Source organism: Hibiscus syriacus, unplaced genomic scaffold, assembly GCF_006381635.1.
Source record: "Hibiscus syriacus cultivar Baekdansim isolate YM2019G1 unplaced genomic scaffold, ASM638163v2 tig00110637_pilon, whole genome shotgun sequence".
In the NCBI taxonomy this organism is placed as follows: Eukaryota; Viridiplantae; Streptophyta; class Magnoliopsida; order Malvales; family Malvaceae; genus Hibiscus; species Hibiscus syriacus.
Genome location: NW_024062808.1, coordinates 3,529,535 through 3,551,304, shown reverse-complemented (window position 1 = coordinate 3,551,304; position 21,770 = coordinate 3,529,535). Strand labels below are relative to the sequence as shown.

The 21,770-nt window shown below is 31.9% G+C and overlaps 1 protein-coding gene across 1 annotated transcript; it reads left to right on the top strand.

Moving 5' to 3' along the window:
• The first annotated feature begins 15,254 nt into the window (after positions 1–15,254).
• On the top strand, positions 15,255–16,809 carry LOC120136877 (heavy metal-associated isoprenylated plant protein 35-like). The gene is made up of 4 exons (XM_039152809.1): positions 15,255–15,296; positions 15,367–15,439; positions 15,890–16,075; positions 16,253–16,809. Exons 1-4 carry the CDS (start codon positions 15,255–15,257, stop codon positions 16,807–16,809), a joined length of 858 nt encoding a protein of 285 aa, XP_039008740.1.
• Positions 16,810–21,770: the final 4,961 nt, after the last annotated feature.

Below are 21,770 nucleotides of genomic sequence, written 5' to 3'. Positions count from 1 at the left end.
GCCCTCGAAGCTGAGTGTAATCGAACTCGGGGGTCTTTGGCAGATATCCCTTCTCGACTTAAGCTATGCTGCAAATGATGCGCCTTGGAGCTGAGCGTAGTCGAACTCGAAGGTCTTTGGTTGGCAGATAACCCTTCTCGATTTAAGTTATGCTGCAAATGATATGCCTTGGAGCTGAGCGTAGTCAAACTCGAAGGTCTTTTGGTGACAGATAACCCTTCTAGCCTTGAGTTATGCTGTAAATGATATGCCCTCGAAGCTGAGTGTAATCGAACTCGAGGGTCTTTGGCAGATAGCCCTTCTCGACTTAAGCTATGCTACAAATGATGCGCCTTGGAGCTGAGCGTAGTCGAACTCGAAGGTCTTTGGTTGGCAGATAACCCTTCTCGATTTAAGTTATGCTGCAAATGATGTGCCCTCGAAGCTGAATGTAATCGAACTTGGGGGTCTTTGGTAGATAGCCCTTCTCGACTTAAGCTATACTGCAAATGATGTGCCTTGGAGCTTAGCGTAGTCGAACTCAAAGGTCTTTGGTTGGCAGATAACCCTTCTCGATTTAAGTTATGCTGCAAATGATGTGCCCTCGAAGCTTAATGTAATTGAACTCGGGGGTCTTTGGCAGATAACCCTTATCGACTTAAGCTATACTACAAATGATGTGCCTTGGAGCTGAGCGTAGTCGAACTCGAAGGTCTTTGGTTACAGATAACCTTCTAGCCTTGAGTTATGTTGTAAATGATGTGCCCTTGAAGCTGAGTGTAATCGAACTCGGGGGTCTTTGGCAGATAGCCCTTCTCGACTTAAGCTATGTTGCAAATGATGTGCCGTTGAGCTGAGCGTAGTCAAATTCAAAGGTATTTTGTTGGTAAATAACCCTTCTTGCCTTGAGCTATATTACAAATGATGTGCCTTAGAGCTGAGCATGGTTGAACTTGAAGGTCTTTGATGGCAGATAACCTTTCTAGCCTTGAGTTATGCTGTAAAAGCTATCTTTTAAAAAAATGGCATCCCTTCACAGGTCTAGGCCAGTCATAGTTCTTCAGGTGGCTCCTTTGAACGAGTCTGAACCAAATAATATGATTTTTGGATGACTTCCCTTTATAGGAAAGTCCATTGATAAATTTCGTCAGCCGGATATCTTTCGTCATGGAATTGAAATCTGGCTTCAAAGTGTTAACTGGAAACATGCTGCTTTTTGTTGAGTTGAGCTGAACTGGATTTGGTCTGAATTGGTTCTCGAACCTATCTTAAATTGGTTCTGAGTTCTATAGATATGTCAAGTCGGTTGAGGTGTAGCTTCTCACTGCTGAGTTAAGCAACCACCATCGTTCTTCAAAGGCGCTTGTGAATCGAGTATCCTTCATCTTGAAGTTGAAACTTGATTCTAAAAGCTACAAAAATCATGTATGCCAAAATGACGAATATGATGCACCTAAGTATGTCTAAGATGCATGCAACATGAATGAATTATGTGTTATCTCTTGGATGGAGTCTCGTACTTTGTCTGTCAGTCTGGTCCTTGGAATCGATTGTGCCCCATTTGCTTCTCGAGCTTTGGCTTTATAGACCTTTCATATCTGAGACTGTTCCGTTTGAAAATGTTTTTTCCTTTTTCTTGTTTTAGGAGAGAAAATGATAAAAATGCTGAAAAATATTGTTCGCAATTGAATCAAATTGTAAATGTGAGTTGAAAGAATATCATGGAATCAAGAGTTCTTTTAATTCTTTCAGAGTTATAGCTCTTTGAAAAATGTTCAAATGGATGAGTTAGCTTTAGGTTGGCCTCCTTTCTAAAGTTTTGGTAACCCAAAATGTCATTTGTTTGAAATATCACAATATGCTTTGGCATTTCAATTGGGTGCAGACAAAATGACACAACTAGCATGATCAATTACTATACATTTTATTTCAGTCCTCTGAAATCTTCCATTTGTTCAAGCTTTGTAGGCTCCTCTAACAAAGGTAGTGCAAACAATGTCGGTCTAAAAATGAAATTCTTGAGTGCTCGTGTGTAGTTGACTATAACAGGTGTTCCTTAACTCCCTTATTCCATCATTACCGAAAATTTCTTGCTTAGATAAATTTGATTTAATTTACCATTGTCTGCCTAGCTGAATCCATAAAGTCGGGGCGTTTAACTAATTGCTTTAGAGGGACATCTTAACATTATAATCACTTTTATCAGGTTTAACTGAGGGGTTCATCTCATTACAAAGTCTTTGGCCTGACAAAAGCAGTGGAGCAGACACCGAATTGCCAGGCGTCCGAGCAATGTCATGGTTTGAATGCAATCTATTCATAAGGCCAGGGCTTTCAAGTTTCCTCTATAACCAATTGCCTTAGTGGAATAGCTCAGCTTTGCGGATTTAATTTCTTAAGATTGTCAAGAAGAACCTGTTATAGTCTAGGTGTTGTTGAAAGTCAAAAATTTCATCTTTAGAGTTTAATTTTCAAGCAACTGACCTAAATTAAATTCACCTACCTGACTATTCCATCTGTGAAAATCATTATCATCATTGAACGTTTTAAACAAAAATTATAGTAATTGTCATATGCAAATGATGCCCCATGTTGTCTGCACCTTATGAAAGGAAAATGTTGTATTGGTTAATTGCAAGAGCAGGGTACGGTATTTGAGGGTATATTCTGGATAAGGTCAAGGTCCTTGTTTTAAAACATGTTACTTTGTCAAAGATCTGTAACTTTAAACCATTTACAGAGTTTCTTAATTCAAATAATATTCAAAGAATTGCAAGTTTGCAAATGTGATTCATTGCTCATCATCCTTAAAGTAACATAAATTTATTCAAATGTTCTTACAAAAACTTGAAAAAGTGAAAAAAAAAGTTCAAACAGAATGCCTCAAATGATGAAATGATATTCCTCACTTGGATGCCCCCAAGTTGTTGAAGTCGATCCAGTTGTGGTTACGCATCTTCTGTACGACTCTTTTGAATGCGTAACAGTTCTCAATTGTGTTCCCTGGGACACCGCCGTAATATTCACAATGTGTATTCTCATCATACCACTTGGGGTATGAGGGCTTCATGGGTTCCACCGGATATGGTGACACTACGTGGGTGTCAAGAAGTTGCTGATAGAGTTCCTTGTATGTCATCGGAATAAGGTCGACATGTTCCATTTCCTTCATGGGTTCTCTGGAATCTTGTTTAGAAGCACCTGACGGTACAGCTGCAGTTGATTTCGGTTTGGAGATCATAACACCTTTACTGGCATGGTTAATGTTGTTAATCTCTCCATCCCGCTCTCGCATAGGAGGTTTCCTACTGGCCTTATCATCCTTAATTTTTCCTTGCTTTATGGCCAACTCAATCATTTCTCCGGCCATAACCAAGTCTGAAAAACTTCCTGATGTGATCGCAACCACGTGACCAAAGTATGGAGCCTTCAGAGTCTGCACAGAGAGCTTTCGAGTTTTCTTTTCATTCAACGGTGGATGAACCTGCACAGCCAAATCCCTCCATTTTTATGTGTATTGCATGAAACTCTCGTTATGCTTCTTTTCCATACTTTGTAGCATAACTCAATATGGCCTTATGTCATTGATATGCTTGTATTGTTCCAGAAATGACTTGGCTAGGTCCTTCCAGGTCTTGATATTTGATCGGCTTAACTGGTTGTACCACCGAATGGCTGAGCCTGCCAGACTCTCCTGGAAGCAGTGGATCAGGAGTTGGTCGTTTCCTCCATATCCTGTCATCTTTCGGCAGAACATGGTGAGGTGAGCGGATGGGCAATTGTTCCCGTCAAACTTCTCGAACTCTGGGGACTTAAATTTCGGAGGAAGAACCAAGTCCGGGACTAGACTAAGTTCCGCGGCATCGATTTCATGGTATTCATGGTCTCCTTTGACTACCTTCATTTGGTCCTCTAATTGTTTGATTTTTTTCTCCATCTTCCTCGCTTTGTCCTTTTCATCCAAATCTGGTACATGGTAATAACCCGAATTGTTCTTAGGGTTAAATACAGAGGACGAGTGCTTCGTTTTTGTAGCAGATGAGTCCCCTCAAAGTTCTGGTAAGATTTCAGGTGAGATAACCACTTGCGGGGTAGGTTGTATAGTTACCCCTTCCGGTGAACCTGCCCCAGGCGCACTGGTCTGTTGTAGGCCAACTAACTTGGCAATGATATGATCAACCAAGGACTCTTGGTTCTTTGTGATTGTTTCCAGAGTATTTCGACTGTTCTGGTTTATCTTGTCTTCTAGCTCTTTTTGTAGTTTCAACATATTCTCCTCGATTTGTGTAATTCTGGCTTCCATCATCTTCTTCTTCAAACGAGTGTTATGCGGATGAGGTGTGTCCAACGCTTGAGGCGGTGTATCCAGTGTTTGTTCCTTTGATGAGACATGTATATGTTCGTGAATGCAAAGAAAATAACAAAATGCAAAATGTCTAAATGTCCATGATGCATGAAATGTCCGAGGCATTGATCCAAGAATGTGCCTGTTATTCTAAATAACCCTTATTGGTGACAAAATTGTTACGTCTGAAGAGACAGAAAACTTTTTGATGGTATAGATCCCGCACTGCTTCTGATAAGTTAATTCGTCTTCCGCCTTTTTTCCCCGGTTGAATATCCCGTCGAACCATTCTGGTTCCTTTGGCTAAACTTGTGCAGGTGACGAGCTGCTTGCCCCAAAAAGGTCTCGAAGGACTGCATCTCTGGCTTTCACTCTATGTCGAGCTTGTTCCAAACGAAAGTGTCATCGGAGCCCTCCACCCGAAGTTTATCGACTTGTTTCTAGAATTTATCCATAATGATCTCCAGCTTAGCTAGGGTTTCTCCATCTTTTTCTCGCAGTTTTCGAAAGGACTCTCCGGGTTAGTAACATTTTCCTCGTCTTGCCCCTGCAACCTTTGCCTCCGAGTGTTCTTTGACCACGGCTGGGCTTATGAGCTTTTTATCTCTTTGTATTATACTCCCTTTGTCCATTAATGCAGATTATTCATGTTTAACAAACACATTTTTGATGGATTAATACCTCGTTTTAAATGATGCGAATGATGAAAACAAAATGAAATAGAACAAAAAATAAAAGGGGTTAGTGAGGTAAATCAAAATAAAAAATAAAAAAATGAAAAAATCCTACCCCACATGATAATCTACCCGAACATGCTTAATATTCCTACCCATTCATGATTTCTAACCCGCGTGCTAATTTCAAACAAATCCTAGCCGCATATTTGTCTAGTTCGCATGCTTTGAACAGAAAATAAAGCAGGAAACAAAGCATCCTAGGGTTTGGAATGAGGTCTTGGGGTGGGCTCTAATTCCCTGTACTCTCCCGGTTTAGGTTCTAAAAAGGGTACCCTAGTTCTCCTTGCCGGTGCCCCCTTGGGCTTACCAGATCCTTAGTCCTAAGCCCATCACAGGCTTGTGTGGACTAAGTTAAACTAGAGAGGACACATTCCCTTATGCCCGCACGGTGAATAAATTCACACGAAGACATAAGGTATATGAATCCCGAAGGCTACTTGCTAGGCATATGCGGTGAATAAATTCACACGAATGTGTCGCTTTCACCCCCACTTAAGACGGGTTCGGAGCTCGGGTTTAGAGCTTAGAGATGACAATTTTGAAAAAAATATGAAATCATTAAAACGTCAGTACAACTATTTATTTGAAAACAATAATCAAAGATAAATAATTGGAATCGAATAAATAAATTAAATTTAACATTTTCGCATAAAAAGACAACCGAAAATTAATTTCGGCCTGACTCACTTACCTGTCCCCAGCAGCGTCGCCAAGCTGTCGGAACCGTCTTTCGGATGGGCCCGGAATTGGGCTTCGACTTGAAATAAAAGTGTTAGAGTCGCTACCGACCATTTTAAAATGAATTTAGGTAGGTTGGACACCGTCTTACCTAATCTATGTTGTACCAAAAACGTGCTGGGTTCGGGAGTCGGTTACGGTCAAGGAAGGATTACCTCTAATTTGTTGGAGTTTCTCTAAAAAAATTAAATCGAACATGTTAGGGGGAAAGCTACATAAATAAATAAATAAAAGAATAAAATAAAATGAATAAATGGTAAATCAAGAGGAAATATATATATATATATATATATATATATATATAATGACCCAAAAAAAATAGAAATAAAAATAAAGAACAAGAAAAATTAAACAAATCGAAAGATGAGAAAAATGAAAGAAAGAAAAATTCAAAGGAAAATAAATAAATAAAAATAGAATAAATAGAATATATATATATATCAAAGAAAACAAAGAAAAGGAAAAAAAGTAACTGTTTAGAGGACCAAATTAAGACAAATTGAAAATACTGGCTTAAATTGGTATTAAATTGAAATGCAAAAGTAAAAACGTTAGTGGCCAAATCAAAAAATTTAAAAAATATAAACAGGGACAAAATTGATTAAATTGGGAATTCAGAGGTGAATTTACAATGGTGACGAAATTGCAAAGCGATTCAAAATACCAGGGATGGCGGAAAGGATTTAAGAATCCTCTATTTTCACTTTAGTCCTCGGTATATAAATACCCAAAATCACTCTTCTCCCCTTCATTCTCACCATTTTCTCAGATATCATCTCTCTCAAATGAGAGAAACGCTCCCTAGCTCTCTCAAATGAGAGAAACGCTCCCTAGCTCTCTCAATGCTCTCTCCTCGGCTGATGAACAACCACAGACCACCGCCACTCCGGCCGCCGCTAGTGGCGGCTGGGCAAACCCAATACACCCCGAAACACTCACCTTACCCCCAAGATCCCGATTCTAGCCCCGAAATACCGAGATAACACCTAGATCGGAGCAGATCTAGCCATGAAGTTACTGTCCCTTACCTTTTTCCGACGATTCCTTCTCTTCCGGGGGGCTTCTCCGGTTTAGTTTTCACTTATTTTGCTTGATTTTTGCTGTGGGGCTTCGGCCTTTGGTGTATGAGTTTGATTATGTTCTTTTTTTGGGTTGTTGGCTACTGTTTTTGTGGCACCGTTTATGATCTGGTTGTTCTTGGTTGGTTTTTTGTGTTCTGTTTTTTGGTTTGGTTATGGTGGTTGCTGTTTTGTTCACTGTTGATGTTGTTCTATTTGCGATGACGGCTTGATGTTGTGGGTATTTTCCGATGATATCCCGGTTTACTCTGGTCCCCCCTTGGCCGTGTTGATACCGGGGGCTTTTATAGCCCCGGTGTGCTTGATGTTGGCCCCGAAATAGTTGGGATTATGGTTGTTGCGTCCGATCTTCTCGAGCATGTGTGACCGGTCATCCCGGGATGGGTCAGTCCCGGGATGTTCGACCGGTCGTTTCGCCTTTTGACCATTATGTTACCTCTGTGCAGCGCCGTTGCAATCTGTGTTGACCCAAATGATGTCTTAGGGTTTTGTCAACCCTAATCCTCTATTACGGCACTATAACCCTAATCTGACCTCTGAGCTGGGTCAGGCCCAACTTGGCTCTCTTGGACTTATTTTTGGATCTGTATCACAAAATAAATTAAATTAAATTAATAAAATAAAATAAAATAAAATAAAATAATATTAATATTAATATTAATAATAATATAGATTATATAATATATATGTTTCAAAAAAAATAAACTATATATTATATTTAAAAACATTTTCAAAACTATATTATATAGTTTTCAAAAATGATTTTAAAAACATTATATAAGTTTTCCAAATTTTTTTAAAACTATATATATTATATAAATTTTCCAAAAATGTTTTTTAAAAACTATATATTATATTTTCAAAATGATTTCAAAACTATATACTATATAATTTTCAAAATGTTTTAAAACTTATATATTGTATATAAGATATAAGTTTTTTAAAAACGTTTTAAAAAAACTATATAATATATATTTCAAAAAATATTTTTTGAAAACTATATATATTATATTTTTCAAAAACATTTTCAAAAAATTATACTATATTACTATAATAAAAATAAATAAATAAAAAGCCCAAATATGGACGAAAATGAGTGACTACATTTCCAAATTTGGGAAATTGTGAGCAGCCATTTAAATAGCGTTTACGGTCACGTTTTCGGTAACGTTGCGTTTATTGCGATTGCGTACATAACGGATGTCATCGCGGACACTGCGGGTGTTACGGTCATGAATTTTTTTAAATTTTACACAACTTATCTTAAAACATAATAAAAATAATTATAATTATAAAGAATCATTTTTAATAATTTTTTATAATGTTTTCTAAGCGAAAATGACATATATATAATATAGTTTAACCAAATAGAAGAATTTAAAATTCTGATGATAGGATAAAATAATTAATTAACGATGAGATTTTGGATACATTATTATTTAAAATAAATAATACTATCATAGGAAAAACTCTAAGAAATTAAAATGGATAAAAATAAATTTTGCTATAACTATGAGATAAGAAATTCTTTACCTTGTTGAATGAAATTTGAATAAATTTAAAGAACACAAAATAACTAAATTAAATATAATTAAAATAAAAATATAAAATTTAAATATCAAAATTTTATATTACTGAAATTAGCTGCAAAGCTCTCTCCACCCTCCCCCTCCCTCTCCCCCTCCCCCTCCCCCTCCCCCAACCTTCTTTTTAAACAAAAAAAAAAACTTTTTATTCAACTTTTTTTCTACATTAATGGAACTTTGTTTTTTCACATTAATGGTAGATAACAGTAATAGTTTCCCTTTATCGGCGCTATTCATCGTTATCCATTAGATTGTGGACGTGATCGACCGATTTTGTCGTGAATCCGCTGTCCAACATTATTTTCCTGTATTTTGGTTTCAGACGGTGACGTTATCGTGAAATAGCAGACGCTATTACGTTTTCATACCGCTATTTTAAACTCTGATTGTGAGTTACAAGCATAGGTGTAAAAGCCTTTTATACATCATCTGTTATTTTCCTTATTTCTTTAATAGCTAAACTCTTTAATATATTAATTAATTTATCTTTATAAAAAGTAATTGATTTTGCAACCCATTATTCTCTATGAGATCAATAGTCGAGAGTGTGTTCACTTTATTACTTCACCGGCGCAGTTTTTAAGTTAGGGGATAAATTTGTACTTATAAAATTTTAAGGGATAAAAATAGATTTTCAATAAAAAATACATATAAAAATTTAAAATATATAGTAATTTTAGATTTTGGGGGGTAACCGTCCCCACCTACTCCCCTAAGTCCATCCTTATGACAGTAATGCTTACACTTGTCGATACTAAATCACACACGTATTAGATTTTAGGATACGTATGGTTAATCCTTCCAACTTTTATTAAGTAATATGTTTTAAAGTTCATGAAACGAAGTAATATTAAGATAATTGTATTTTTCAAATTAAAAGTTTTATTTGAAATTAAGGAAGGTATTGATTGAATTGTCTAAATGTATAATTTATTTTATTTTCTTATTTTTTGAATTACCAAAGTTTTTATTTTTTATTTTTGATGTGGTATATCTGATATGATTTACGAATGAATCGAATAAGAACATTATAGTTTAAGAATACATCAAGATGAAAATGATAATTTAAGAGATAATAATAAAAATAATTCGAGAGGAAGGAGGGAATACCATTTTTTATGACGGGTTTTGTGATATGTATTTGTGCAACGCTCAATGACCGATTGTTGAACATTATAAATACTGGTTGGTAGGAAGATGAGAAGTTATAAATAATGGGCAGTTTATTACCTGTTTGGTGTTATTATTAATTCCATGTATAATATGATTTATTGGATCATTAATTCCACGTTGAAAATACTTCTTTTCTATACGACTATTTACTACTCGATTCAATTCGTCGTAATTCTATTTGATCGTACCCATCAGGGCCGTGACTAGGTTTTCGGGGGCCCTGTACAAATTCTTATAAAGAGGCCCTATTTTTTAGATATATTCGATTTCGGGGCAATAATAGTAGCGTTTTTTGAAAAAAAAAACGTCGTAATAGGTCTATCTATAGTGGTGTTCATTGGAAAAACGCCACTATATATATATATATTTTTAGGCCAGCGCAATAATAGTGTTGTTTTTTTTGAAAAAACGTCGCAATAGGTCAATCTATAGTGACGTTTATTGAAAAAATGCCACTATATATATATATATATATATTGGGGCTTTTTTCGGGGCCCTGCGCGGTCGCGCAGTTTGCGCCGCCCAAGCCACGCCCCTGGTACCCATTCAACTAGTAAACATTTGACTGTACATTTAGAAAGAAATAAACTTTTAGGTTTAACAATTCGTGAGGGTATGAAGTAAGTTACCTCATTAGTTAATCGAATTGTTGTTATTTTTAGATGTTTCGGGTTTATTGTTAAACGATCGAGAATCTTTAGAATAAATATTATCACTAGATTAATAAAGGCAACAATTCATGAAGCCTATAAACTTCTACATTTGTATTATATTTAATGTGATCTTTAAATTATAGAAATTAATATAGTCTTTTATCAATAAAAAATTATTTGATCGTTATGATATTAATATTAAATTTCACGATATTAACGTAGTGATCTACGATGTTGATGTGATATTTCATAGTAGATAATGGTGTGTAAATGTATTTAATTGATTCTCTAAAAAATCAAAAAGTTTAATTATTTTTTTATAAATTTGAAGATTTATTTTTTCTTTAAAAAATTAAAACTAAAAAATATTTAATATTATAAAATTTAATAAATATTAAATATTTAAAAATAATAAAAAATCAAATACTAGTAAAAATTAAATTAAATTTTAAAAATATCACAACAAATTATAAATTGTTAAAATATTTATAAAATATTAAAAAATTGAACAATTTTATCAAAACAGATTTTTTTTATTAATATCAGAAAAGTTTTTGATTCTCATCGACGTGAGTCAATCGTTCTTCATTGAATATATTTTGAGTAAAAAATATAATAAACTTTTATATTTTTATTAGTTACAAAATTTTATAGTTTAAATTTGAAATAATTTATTAAGTGGAATAAAATATTAAAATTTATTAGGACAAACTATATGTTTAGTACTTAAAATATTGCTTTTATTTCATTTTGGTACCCAAACTTTATTATTTTTAAAATTATACTTAATATTTAGTTTAAGTTTCAATTTGGTACATCACAGTTAAACAAATATCAGAACTATTGACGTGACATTTTTAAATTTTTTAATGATGATGTGGCATTACCTTATGATAACATGTCAACATCACCATTAAGTTTTTAATAATAGGGTATCAAAATCAAACTTAAACTAAACGTTACACACGATTTTGTTAGAAAATAAAGTTTGGGTACCAAAATGAAAAAAATAATAGTTTAAATATTAAACGTGTAGTTTACCCATTTTTATTAATATAATATATATATATATATTAATATTAAATATTTTTATATTTTTCTTCCACTCAATAATTTTTAAAATATTAAAATACCCCATAAATTAAATACTTAAATTTTCCAAAATAAAAACATTGTTAAAAAATTTAAAAAAAAATAAAATAAAAATATTATAATCATTAAAATAATAAATCGTTAATTATTAAAAAAATAAATATTTATAAAATATTTAAAAATTGAATACTTTAATCGAAAAAGTATATGAATGCCCTCGTCAGCATGAATCTATTTCTATTTCTTGAACATATTTTTAGTCCAATACGTAAAACAGGAAACAATTTTGCCATAATCCAACAAAACATCCTATTATTTGATAATAATATCACTTTAACCCTTATTTTCTTTTTGGAAAACATTACTCCCCAACGTTTCATTTCAAATCAAAAAACCCCTCTTTAGACGAGAACGGTTAGTTAACTAACGGTCAATCCTCTGAAACTGACTCAATCAATACATATGGAACTAGATGATGACATGCCTTTCGGAAATCGTACTGAGAGGTTTCAGAAATCGTATTTAGAGGTTTTTTCAAACATTATAGGTGTTTCATTGTTTTATGCCAATAATTTTCTTCAGAAATCGTAGAGGATTTTTTTAGTTTTTCTATTGTTTTTGTTTTTGTTTTGGAGTGTAAGAACTCAGTTGCGTTACGGTGAATTGACCTATTCTTCTTCTTCGTATAAATTTTTAATATTAAAAAATAAAAATATTATATTATATTTTAGTAACATTTTAATTTTTTTCCAACTCATGAAATTATTTAAAATATATAAAAATAAAAAAAACGAAAATGAAAATATGTTCCATAAACAATAGTAGCCTCGAGTAATCAGAGATAATCGAAGACTTTTCTGATAAAATGTTCAAGTTTTTAATGTTTTATACATAATTTTTAATTTTTATAATGTATAATTATCATTTTATATCTAGTAATATTTTTTATTTTTAAAATTTAAATTTGTAACTTCTAGTAATATATAATATTTAATACTTTAAGTTTTAAATAATTTATTATTTGTTAATTTATTTGAAGAATAAAAAATCATAAAAAATTCTAAAAAATAATTAAGCCCTCGAACTTAAAAAAATCAATGGTAAACTACACGTTTAATACTTAAATTATTACTTTTTTATTTTTTGGTATCCTAACCTTTTTTTTCAAAATCATACTTAATAGTTTTAGTTTCATTCTAATACTCGTCTTTAAAAAAAAATAACAGAATTATTGATTGACATTTTTATTTTTTCAATGATGATGTGATATTACCTAACGATGATACTTCAACGTTACTATTAAGTTTTTAATGACATGATACCAAAATGAAATCCAAACTAGATATTAGGTATGATTTTGAAAATAAAATAAAGTTTTAGTACTAAAATGGGAAAAGTAATAGTTTAAGTAATAAATGTATAATTTACCAAAATTATTTTAAGTTCATCTAAAAGGTTATCCTCTACCATGGACAATTATGTCAACACCGTAAATTGTCACACCAATACTTGGGTGAGCATTCGATCCAGTCGAGTTAAAAAAATTCGAGTTATTCAAGTTGACGAGTTGTATTTTATAACTCGAACTTAACTTGAAATTTAAATTTGCGTCAAGTTATTCGAATTTCTATATTAATTTTATTATAATTATTTATAGTATTATGACAATGATTTGTTCCAATTTTTTTACTTTATAACCATAATATATATATATATTATATTATATTCTTTCATATTATAATGTTATTTAATATATCAAATGCAAGCTAAAATTATGAAATATATTCATAATATCATATTTTAAAGAAAGTATTTTGATGGTAATATCGATGAGAGTATAAATGAGTCAAGGAATTGATGAGAAGAAAGAATGTGCAAACAGTTGGAGTCAAAAGACCAAATTGAGTAAAATACAAAGTTAAGGGAATAAATAAAAAAGATAGTGCATCTTTAGTAAAAAAAAATAACAATTGAAGTTACATAGGTATCTATTGTGGTATATGAGCATGTGGTTCAAATTTGGTAAAAAAAAAGGGACTTAAAATAAATCACAAATTGAAGGAATATGTAGATTATGAAAAATTGAAGGACTAAATTTAAAAATAAAAAATTGGTTACCAAAAAGAGGAATTGAAAGTGTAAATGTATTTTACTATGGTTTAGGAGTATGTGGCTTAAATTTGGTAAAAACAAAGACTTAAAATAAATAACGAATTGAATAAATAAAGATATTATGAAAAATTGAAGGACTAAATTGAAAAAATAAAATTTTGTTTTCAAAAATAGGAATTGAAAGTGCACTTGTATTCTCCTATGGTTTAGGAGTATGTGGTTCAAATTTGATAAAAATGTACTTAAAATGAAGGAGAAATTGAAGAAATAATGGTATCAGGAATTAAATCGTAAAACTGTCAAAATACTTAGTCAAATTTTTTATTTTTTGAGTAAATCGATAATTTAAAATTTCAACTCGACTCGAAATCGAAAACCGAATTTATAATTCAAGTTGACACAAATAACTTGAAATTGATAAAAAAATGATTTTTTGAGTCGAGTCGAGTTTTGTTCACCCTTAAAAAAATTAATTTTTTAGTCTTAAATAAAATTATTTATATAAATTTTTAGGCAGAATGATTTTTTACTCTAAATTTTATCATTTTAGTCTTAATTTTTATTATATTTTTTATACTCAAACTTTTATTTTTCAACAAATTGATCCGAATGTGATGGAAGAGTAAATACTAGTTCATTCTACAAACTTTTTTTTTGTAATTAATTATTCTCTTTTTATAAATTATTTCTCAAACCATGACATTTTTTTTGTTTCCCTCCCCTTTTCGTAGTATATATTTTCAAATAAAAAACAGAAAACTCAGTTGAAGAAAAATTAATTTTTATGTTTTTTTTTCTATTTTCCAATTGATAAAAATATTATTTTTTTAACAATCTCACATTAAATTTTAACATTTTTAAGCTTCTTTTTATTATAATTAGAGACAAACTCGTATTTGTCTGTTCAATTTCTTAAGAATTTCTTCACATGAGAAAAATAACAGTGAAAATTTTGAAATTATATATACACATACAATTTATGATACATTTTCTTTTAAAATTGAATGTTGAAATCCGTTATTAAATCAAATTAGTATAAGAGATATACATATAGGGAAAAATGGTTTTATTATGGTTGTGGGAGATGGTAAATTGTTATGAATGAGAAAATCCATGATTCGGAGGAAACATTAAAACCATAGTATTGAATGTGATTGGTGTGGCTTATCAATGGAATTCATGCCCACTCAAGTTTGTTAGCCACTATAATTGGTTTAATTATGGCGGTGGGAGATGAACAATGATTTTGAGAAACCAAAAATTAAATTGAATCAAAACGTACTGTTTAATTTTATTTGATTTTTTTATTTTATGATCCGATATTAGTTCGAGATTCGATTTTTTTATTATAAAATGAATCGAATTCAACCAAATAGACTCCTATATATATATAATACTTTTAATGAATGTTGTGTGTTTGATATTAGATTAATAGGCATAGTTCTCTAAACACTTACAAAACTAGAAGATGTCCGTAGTAGTTGTGTGAGGTATGTCATCATTTAAACAAACGACAGAATAATTCAAGACATCATGCCTACTGATCAGATAATAAAGTAAATATATTTATTTTAAATAAAGAAACCAAATTAAAAAAGCAAACCTAACCATCACATTCTCCTAAATGATTAAATGTATGATGCGAGTAAACGAGTATATATACAACAATCCCACGCAAGATTCTTAGACCAACACTTTTTGAACTCCAAAGATTCTTCGTTTACTTCTCTCTCAACACCCATTTCTTTGGTCTCTCTCAGATGGCAGCTAACCAAGATGATTCAGGAACACTCAAATTCAAGGTAAGCACTGAGCATATATATATCTACCTTCTTAAGATATCTATGTTACTACACTGACACTGTTTTATAGACATGTGAGTTGAAAGTCTTCATCCATTGCCAAGGCTGCAGGAAGAAGGTCAAGAAGGTTCTTCAAGCATTGATGGTACCTGCATCCAATATTTTATTTAGGCTAAATTCTATGTTTAGTATCTCAACTATTAGTCTTATTCTGCTTTGGTTACCCTACTGTTTTTAGTTTTAAAATCATACATAATGTTACATTTTTAGTTTTATTTTTGTCATCCATCGTTAAAATGTTAACATGTGATACTGACATCTCGCTATAAGATAATATTATGTTATCATTGAATTTTTTAAGAAAATGTCACATCAATAGTTCTGTTAATTTTTAACGGTAAGTGATCAAAATAAAACTAAAATGTAACGTTAGATATTTTTTTGTAAAAAAATAATTGGGTGATCAAAACTGAACAAAAGTGATAGTTGGTACTAAATTTGTAGTTTGCCCTTTTATGTAATAGCTTTTATATTTACATAAACTAGTACCAAGTACTAAAAGCAAATGAAACCCCCCTGTTCTTTGCATTTTTAAGGTGTTTATGAGACGACCATAGATTCTAAACAGCAAAAGGTGACAGTAACCGGCTGCGTCGATGAAGAATTTCTCATCAAGAGGCTGTCGAAGTTGGGAAAATACGTCGAGCCATGGCCAGAAATGGTTGAGAAGAAAGAGAAAAAGGCTGGGAAATCCAACAACAATGAGAAACAAGAAGAAGGCGAGCAAGCTGTAGATGATCATCATGACCCAAAGAAGGATCAGGCAGCCGAAAAGCCTGGGAGATCGAAGAACAATGAGAAACCAAAAGAAGGCGAACAAGCTGAACATGCTGATCACGACCCAAAGAAGGATAAGGCATCTAAAAGGCCTGGGAAATATGAGAAACCAAAAGAAGGAGAACAAACTGGACATGATCATCATGACCCAAAGAAGGATAAGACAGCAGTAAAGCCTGAATTAGCATTACCAGTCCCAGAAAATGGCGGCGCTGGCGACGGAGAAGGCCGTCCTGCTGGAGGTAATCAGCCTCAGGCAGGGTACCGAATGGCGGCAGGTGAAAGCGAGGAACCAGACACGAAAGCCGGAAGTGGTGATGGTAGAAAGAAGAAAGAGAAAGTGCAGAGAAGTGTTAACCCTGGTCACGAAGGTAATGTACCAGCAGGTGAGAACCAATCAGCCATGGCTCTCCCAGTCCCAGATGAGGCTCCACCTATGGAATCAATCAATGGGTGCCCTCCAAATCAGGGTATGTATCGATATGGAGATATGTACTATGGACCTCAATTATTTGGAGGGAGTTACAACACGAATTATCATAGCTCGGCCTCTTGTTACTATGCCCCTAGAACGTATTCTAATGCATACGGAGCACCACCGGCTCCGCCGCCTGATCCGATCGATGGATTCAATGACTACCATGATGATGATGAAACTGGCTGCTCACTCATGTAGATGCAAAAAATGGTAAACTACATATTTAGTATCCCCAACTATCACCTTTGTTGTGTTTTGTCACCCAACTATTTTTGTTTAAAAATCATATCTAATGTTACGTTTTGATTTCAATTTGGTCTCCCGTCGTTAAAAATTAACAATGATGATGATAAGTCGACATAGGGTAATCCTATGTCATCATTGATTTTTGAAAAAAATGTCGCATTGGCATTAATTTTTAACGATGGGTGACAAAAATGAAACCAAAACGTAATATTAGGTATGATTTTGAAAAAAAAATAGTTGAGTGACTAAAACTAAACAAAAGTGATAATTGAAATACTAAAAGTGTAGTTTACCCAAAAAATTAGTACCTTAGAAGAAATAAAAAGTTGGTGTTTAGACTAGTTGTTTTATAGTTGTTCCCTTGTACAATCTGGAAATCCAACTCTTTCCCTCTTTGGCTCTTTCTTATGTAAGAGAACGCGTTTTTTTATTTAATGTTGGTTCTTCTCTTCTCTTCTCTTCTCTTCTCTTCTCTTCTCTTTTAACTTTGATGATAGAAAAGAGAGTAAGGGTCATTTTATTTCTGATGATAGAAAAGAGAGTAAGGGTCATTTTATTTCCCCGAAAATATTTTTCAAAAAATATTTTTTATAAAATAAATTATATTTTCTGAAAAATATTTCACGGTGTTTGGAAGAGATTATGTAAATTATTTTTCACTAGTTAATGAATTTTTAGAAATTATTTATTACAAATATTAAATAATATTATTTATCATAAAAACATAATGTTATTGTTTTTGAAATATTAAAATAATTTATTTATTTATTATTAAAATATTATTTCTATAATTATATTAATAAAATTATTAAGATTAGTCAATTCTATTGAAGTAAAAATATTTTAAATTATATTAATTATTTACTACAGTAATAGTATTATATTATATTTTAAAAATTATTAATTAATATATTTTAAATATCTTTATTAAAATAGTATTAAATTATTATATTAATATTAAATACTAAATAATATTGTTCATTATTAATTATTTGATAATATTATTTCTATGAAATTAATAAATAATATAAATAATTTATTAATAATTTATTATATAGTATTAAAATAAAAATAAAAATCTTATATTATTATAATATAATTGAGTATATAATTATAATATTAAAAAATATAACATTTATATTATTAGAAATATTAATAAATATATTTTAAAATTTTTAATAATTAATATTTTTTATTAAAATGATATTATAATATTATATTAATATTAAATTCATAAAATAAAATTCTTTTGATTATTTATTAGTGAGAGTTTCCAAATATGATTTACTGAAAATCAAACCATAAGTCGTTTTTCATAAAAGACAAATAAACTTTCATTGTTCAGTAAAATTTTTACGTTGACCAATTCCTCCAATTAAATACTAAAAAATGATAAAAAACATTTTTTTAAAATATTTAATGTAAAAAATATTTTATGTAAAAAAAAACAGAACTTAAAAAACCCATCTGTTATATATGCTTAAAGTATCTTTTAAAATGACACTTTCTGTTTTTGGTTTTAAAAAATATCCTTTTATTGCATCCATGCATAGGTAGGAAAGGTAAGGAGCAGGACCGGATTCCAACATAATTGAACCATTCAACATTACAAATATAATCCATTTATATATACGGACCGTCAACGACATTAATTTCTCTCGTAAGTGACACATATCACAATCTGGTATTTTAAAATTTATTTTTAAAAATATTATTATATTTAAAAAAACCCTAATTTCTCTTAAATTATTAAAAATCCAAATACCTAAAATCCTCAAATTCTATCCTTAACCCACCACCACCACCCTTTCCGACCATGACCACCACCGCCAACGTAACCCCTGTCATCCTCCAAGTCATATGTCATCGTAGTTTCCGTCAATTGTCTGTCGAGATAGTAACACCCTAACCTATATACGTATTTAAATATGAGTTAAGAATGTCACATCAATTATTTTAAAACATTTACCAATCAATAACCGGTAAAATTTAATTTTTTTTTCAATGTAATAAATTTTGAACTTTTATCTTCAAAATAATTACTTATGTCATATCATAAAAAAATGTTTTAAAAGCATAAAATTAACTTCATAAGATACTCTTAATTCATAAGTACCATATTTAATACTATTCAAACTAAACAAATATTAATATTAGTATTACAAAACTATAATAACTGTTATACGAGAGCCATTAAAATATTATAATATACATGTCACTGAACAAATTAAAATAACATCAAAAGATGTCTTAATGAAACTGTACGGCGATATGACTCCACAAAAATGATGCTTGCAGTTCTCCTCACTCTGACGTTTTATCTTTTCCTTTACCAACGCGTGAAACAATCATACGTTAAGTATAACTTAGTGAGACATTAAGTAACTAAATAATGCATTCTATTCTAAAAATATCAAAATGTACTAAAATAAGATAATTCATCGTATGAAATATAACATCGATAAACTTGATCTTTAATATAAATCAACATATATTTTCATTCCATTTCAACGTTAGTCCAATGTATGGCAAAAAAGGACATGGCTTACCAAAGATTAGTCCATATGACGACATCCCAATTGGAACCTTATATGCAGTCCGGTATGCCCATAATGCATTGAGAAGCTTCAGGCTCCAATCTTTCCGATCCGATTTCACGATTTTTTTCGAGAATCATTTTGATCTCGCGATTCGATACTTCAGCTTGTCCATTCATTTACGGATGGTAAGCATTAGCAATCCATTGAGCTACTCCGAATTTTTTCATAAGGGCATCGATCACCTTGTTGATGAAGTGGGTTCCCCAATCGCATATTATTTCTCGAGGCATGCCAAACCTGGAAAAAATTGTGTTTTTCAAGAAGTTAGTAGTTGTTTTGGCATCATTATTTCGGGTAGATTTAGCCCACTTAGAAACGTAATCAATAGCTAATATAATGTAAATATTTCCAAAATATGAAGTAAAATGACCCATGTAATCGATACCCCACACATAAAAAAATTCACAAAAAAAATCAGGCCCTGATGTAACTCATTTCTCTTACTCAAATTCCATGCACGTTGACATTTCTCACAAGATTTAAAAATAAATGTATCACAAAACAAGGTAGGCCAAAAGAAACCGCATTCCAGAATTTTATGAACAATACGTTTGGGTCCAAAGTGACCACCACATGAGTAAGAATGACATAAATTAAGTATGGAGTTTACCTCTTCCTTAGCAATTCAAGGTCTAATTACCTAGTTCGAGCATTGTTTCCAAAAATAAGGATCGTCCCAAAGGTAAAACCGGGATTCTTGTTTTAACCGATTAATTTCAGATTTAGACAAATCTAAGGGAAATTTACCTTTGGCAAGATAATTTACCATGTCCGCATACCAGGGGATTGAATTCTGTACTGCCATAAGATGTTCTTCTGGAAACTCCTCTCGAACCGACATATTGGCTAAGGAAAGCAAAATGCAACTTAGATGATATGCAACAAGGTTCTCGCCTCCCTTCTTATCTTTTATCTCCAAATTAAATTCCTGCAAAAGCAGGATCCATCTGATAAGCCTTGGTTTCGCCTCTTTCTTACTCAACGGGTACTTTAGAGCTGCATGATCAGAGAAAATAACTACTTTAGTTCCCAATGAATAAGATATAAACTTATCTAAAGAAAATACAATTGAAAGTAATTCTTTTTTTGTTGTATAGTAGTTTTTTGTGCCGAATCCAAAGTTTGCGAGGCGTAGGCGATAATATGTGGTTCTTTACAAATTCTTTGACCAAGAACGACTCTAACACTTGTATCTAAATTGTCACACATAAGCTCAAAAGCATAATTCAAGTTCGGTTCCTTAACGATCAATGTCGCAATCAACTTCTCCTTAAGTACGTCAAATGACTCTCTACACTCGGGGTTAAAGTCAAAAATTTTATTTTTTTACAGTAACTCGCACATTGGTCGCACTAGCTTCGAGAAGTCATTTATGAATCTTCGGTAAAATACTGCGTGGCCTAGAAAAGATCGAGCCTCATTCATAATTGTGGGATAAGGTAGTGTGCGTATAACATCCGTTTTATCTTTATCAACGGCAATACCATCAGAAGAAACTATATTTCCTAGAATCAACCCTTTATCTACCATATAATGACATTTTTCATAGTTCAATATTATATTATATTCTAGGCATCTTTTAAGAACATTTGTCAAATTTTCAAAGGACTCACTGAAGGTATTACCGTAAACCGTGAAGTCGTTCATAAAAACTTCAATGTCATTCTCCATATAATCAAAAAAAATATTCAACATACATCTCTGGAAAGTATTTGGTGCGTTACAAAGACCGAAGGGCATGCAGCGATATGCAAACATTCTGAATGGGCAAGTGAAGGTAGTTTTTTCTTGATCCTCCGGCGCTACTAGAATCTGGAAAAAATTTGAAAATCTATCAAGATAGCAATAATGAGTTTTTCCAGCTAATCTCTCAATCATTTGATCAATAAAGGGAAGAGGGAAATTATCTTTTCTAGTGAGAGAGTTCTCTTCCTGTAATATATGCAGACTTTCCATCCATTTTGAACTCTTGTTGGTACCAACTCCTCTTCTTGATTTTTGACTATAATAACTCCAATTTTCTTGGGAACTACATGAACCAGACTTACCCAATTGCTATCCAAAATTGGATAGATTACATCAGCATTGAGAAGCTTCTGAATCTCCTTCTTTACCACCTCTATCATTAGCGGATTCAAGAGATGTTGTCCCTCTCGTGATGACTTCGCTCATTTTTCAGTTTTGATATTGTGTATACAAGTTGAGGGACTAAGGCCTTTGATGTCGGCAATGGTCCACCCTATGGCTTCCTTATACGCGTGCAACACCTCTTCTAATGCCTCATCTTCATCTTTAAACAATTTATTCGAGATG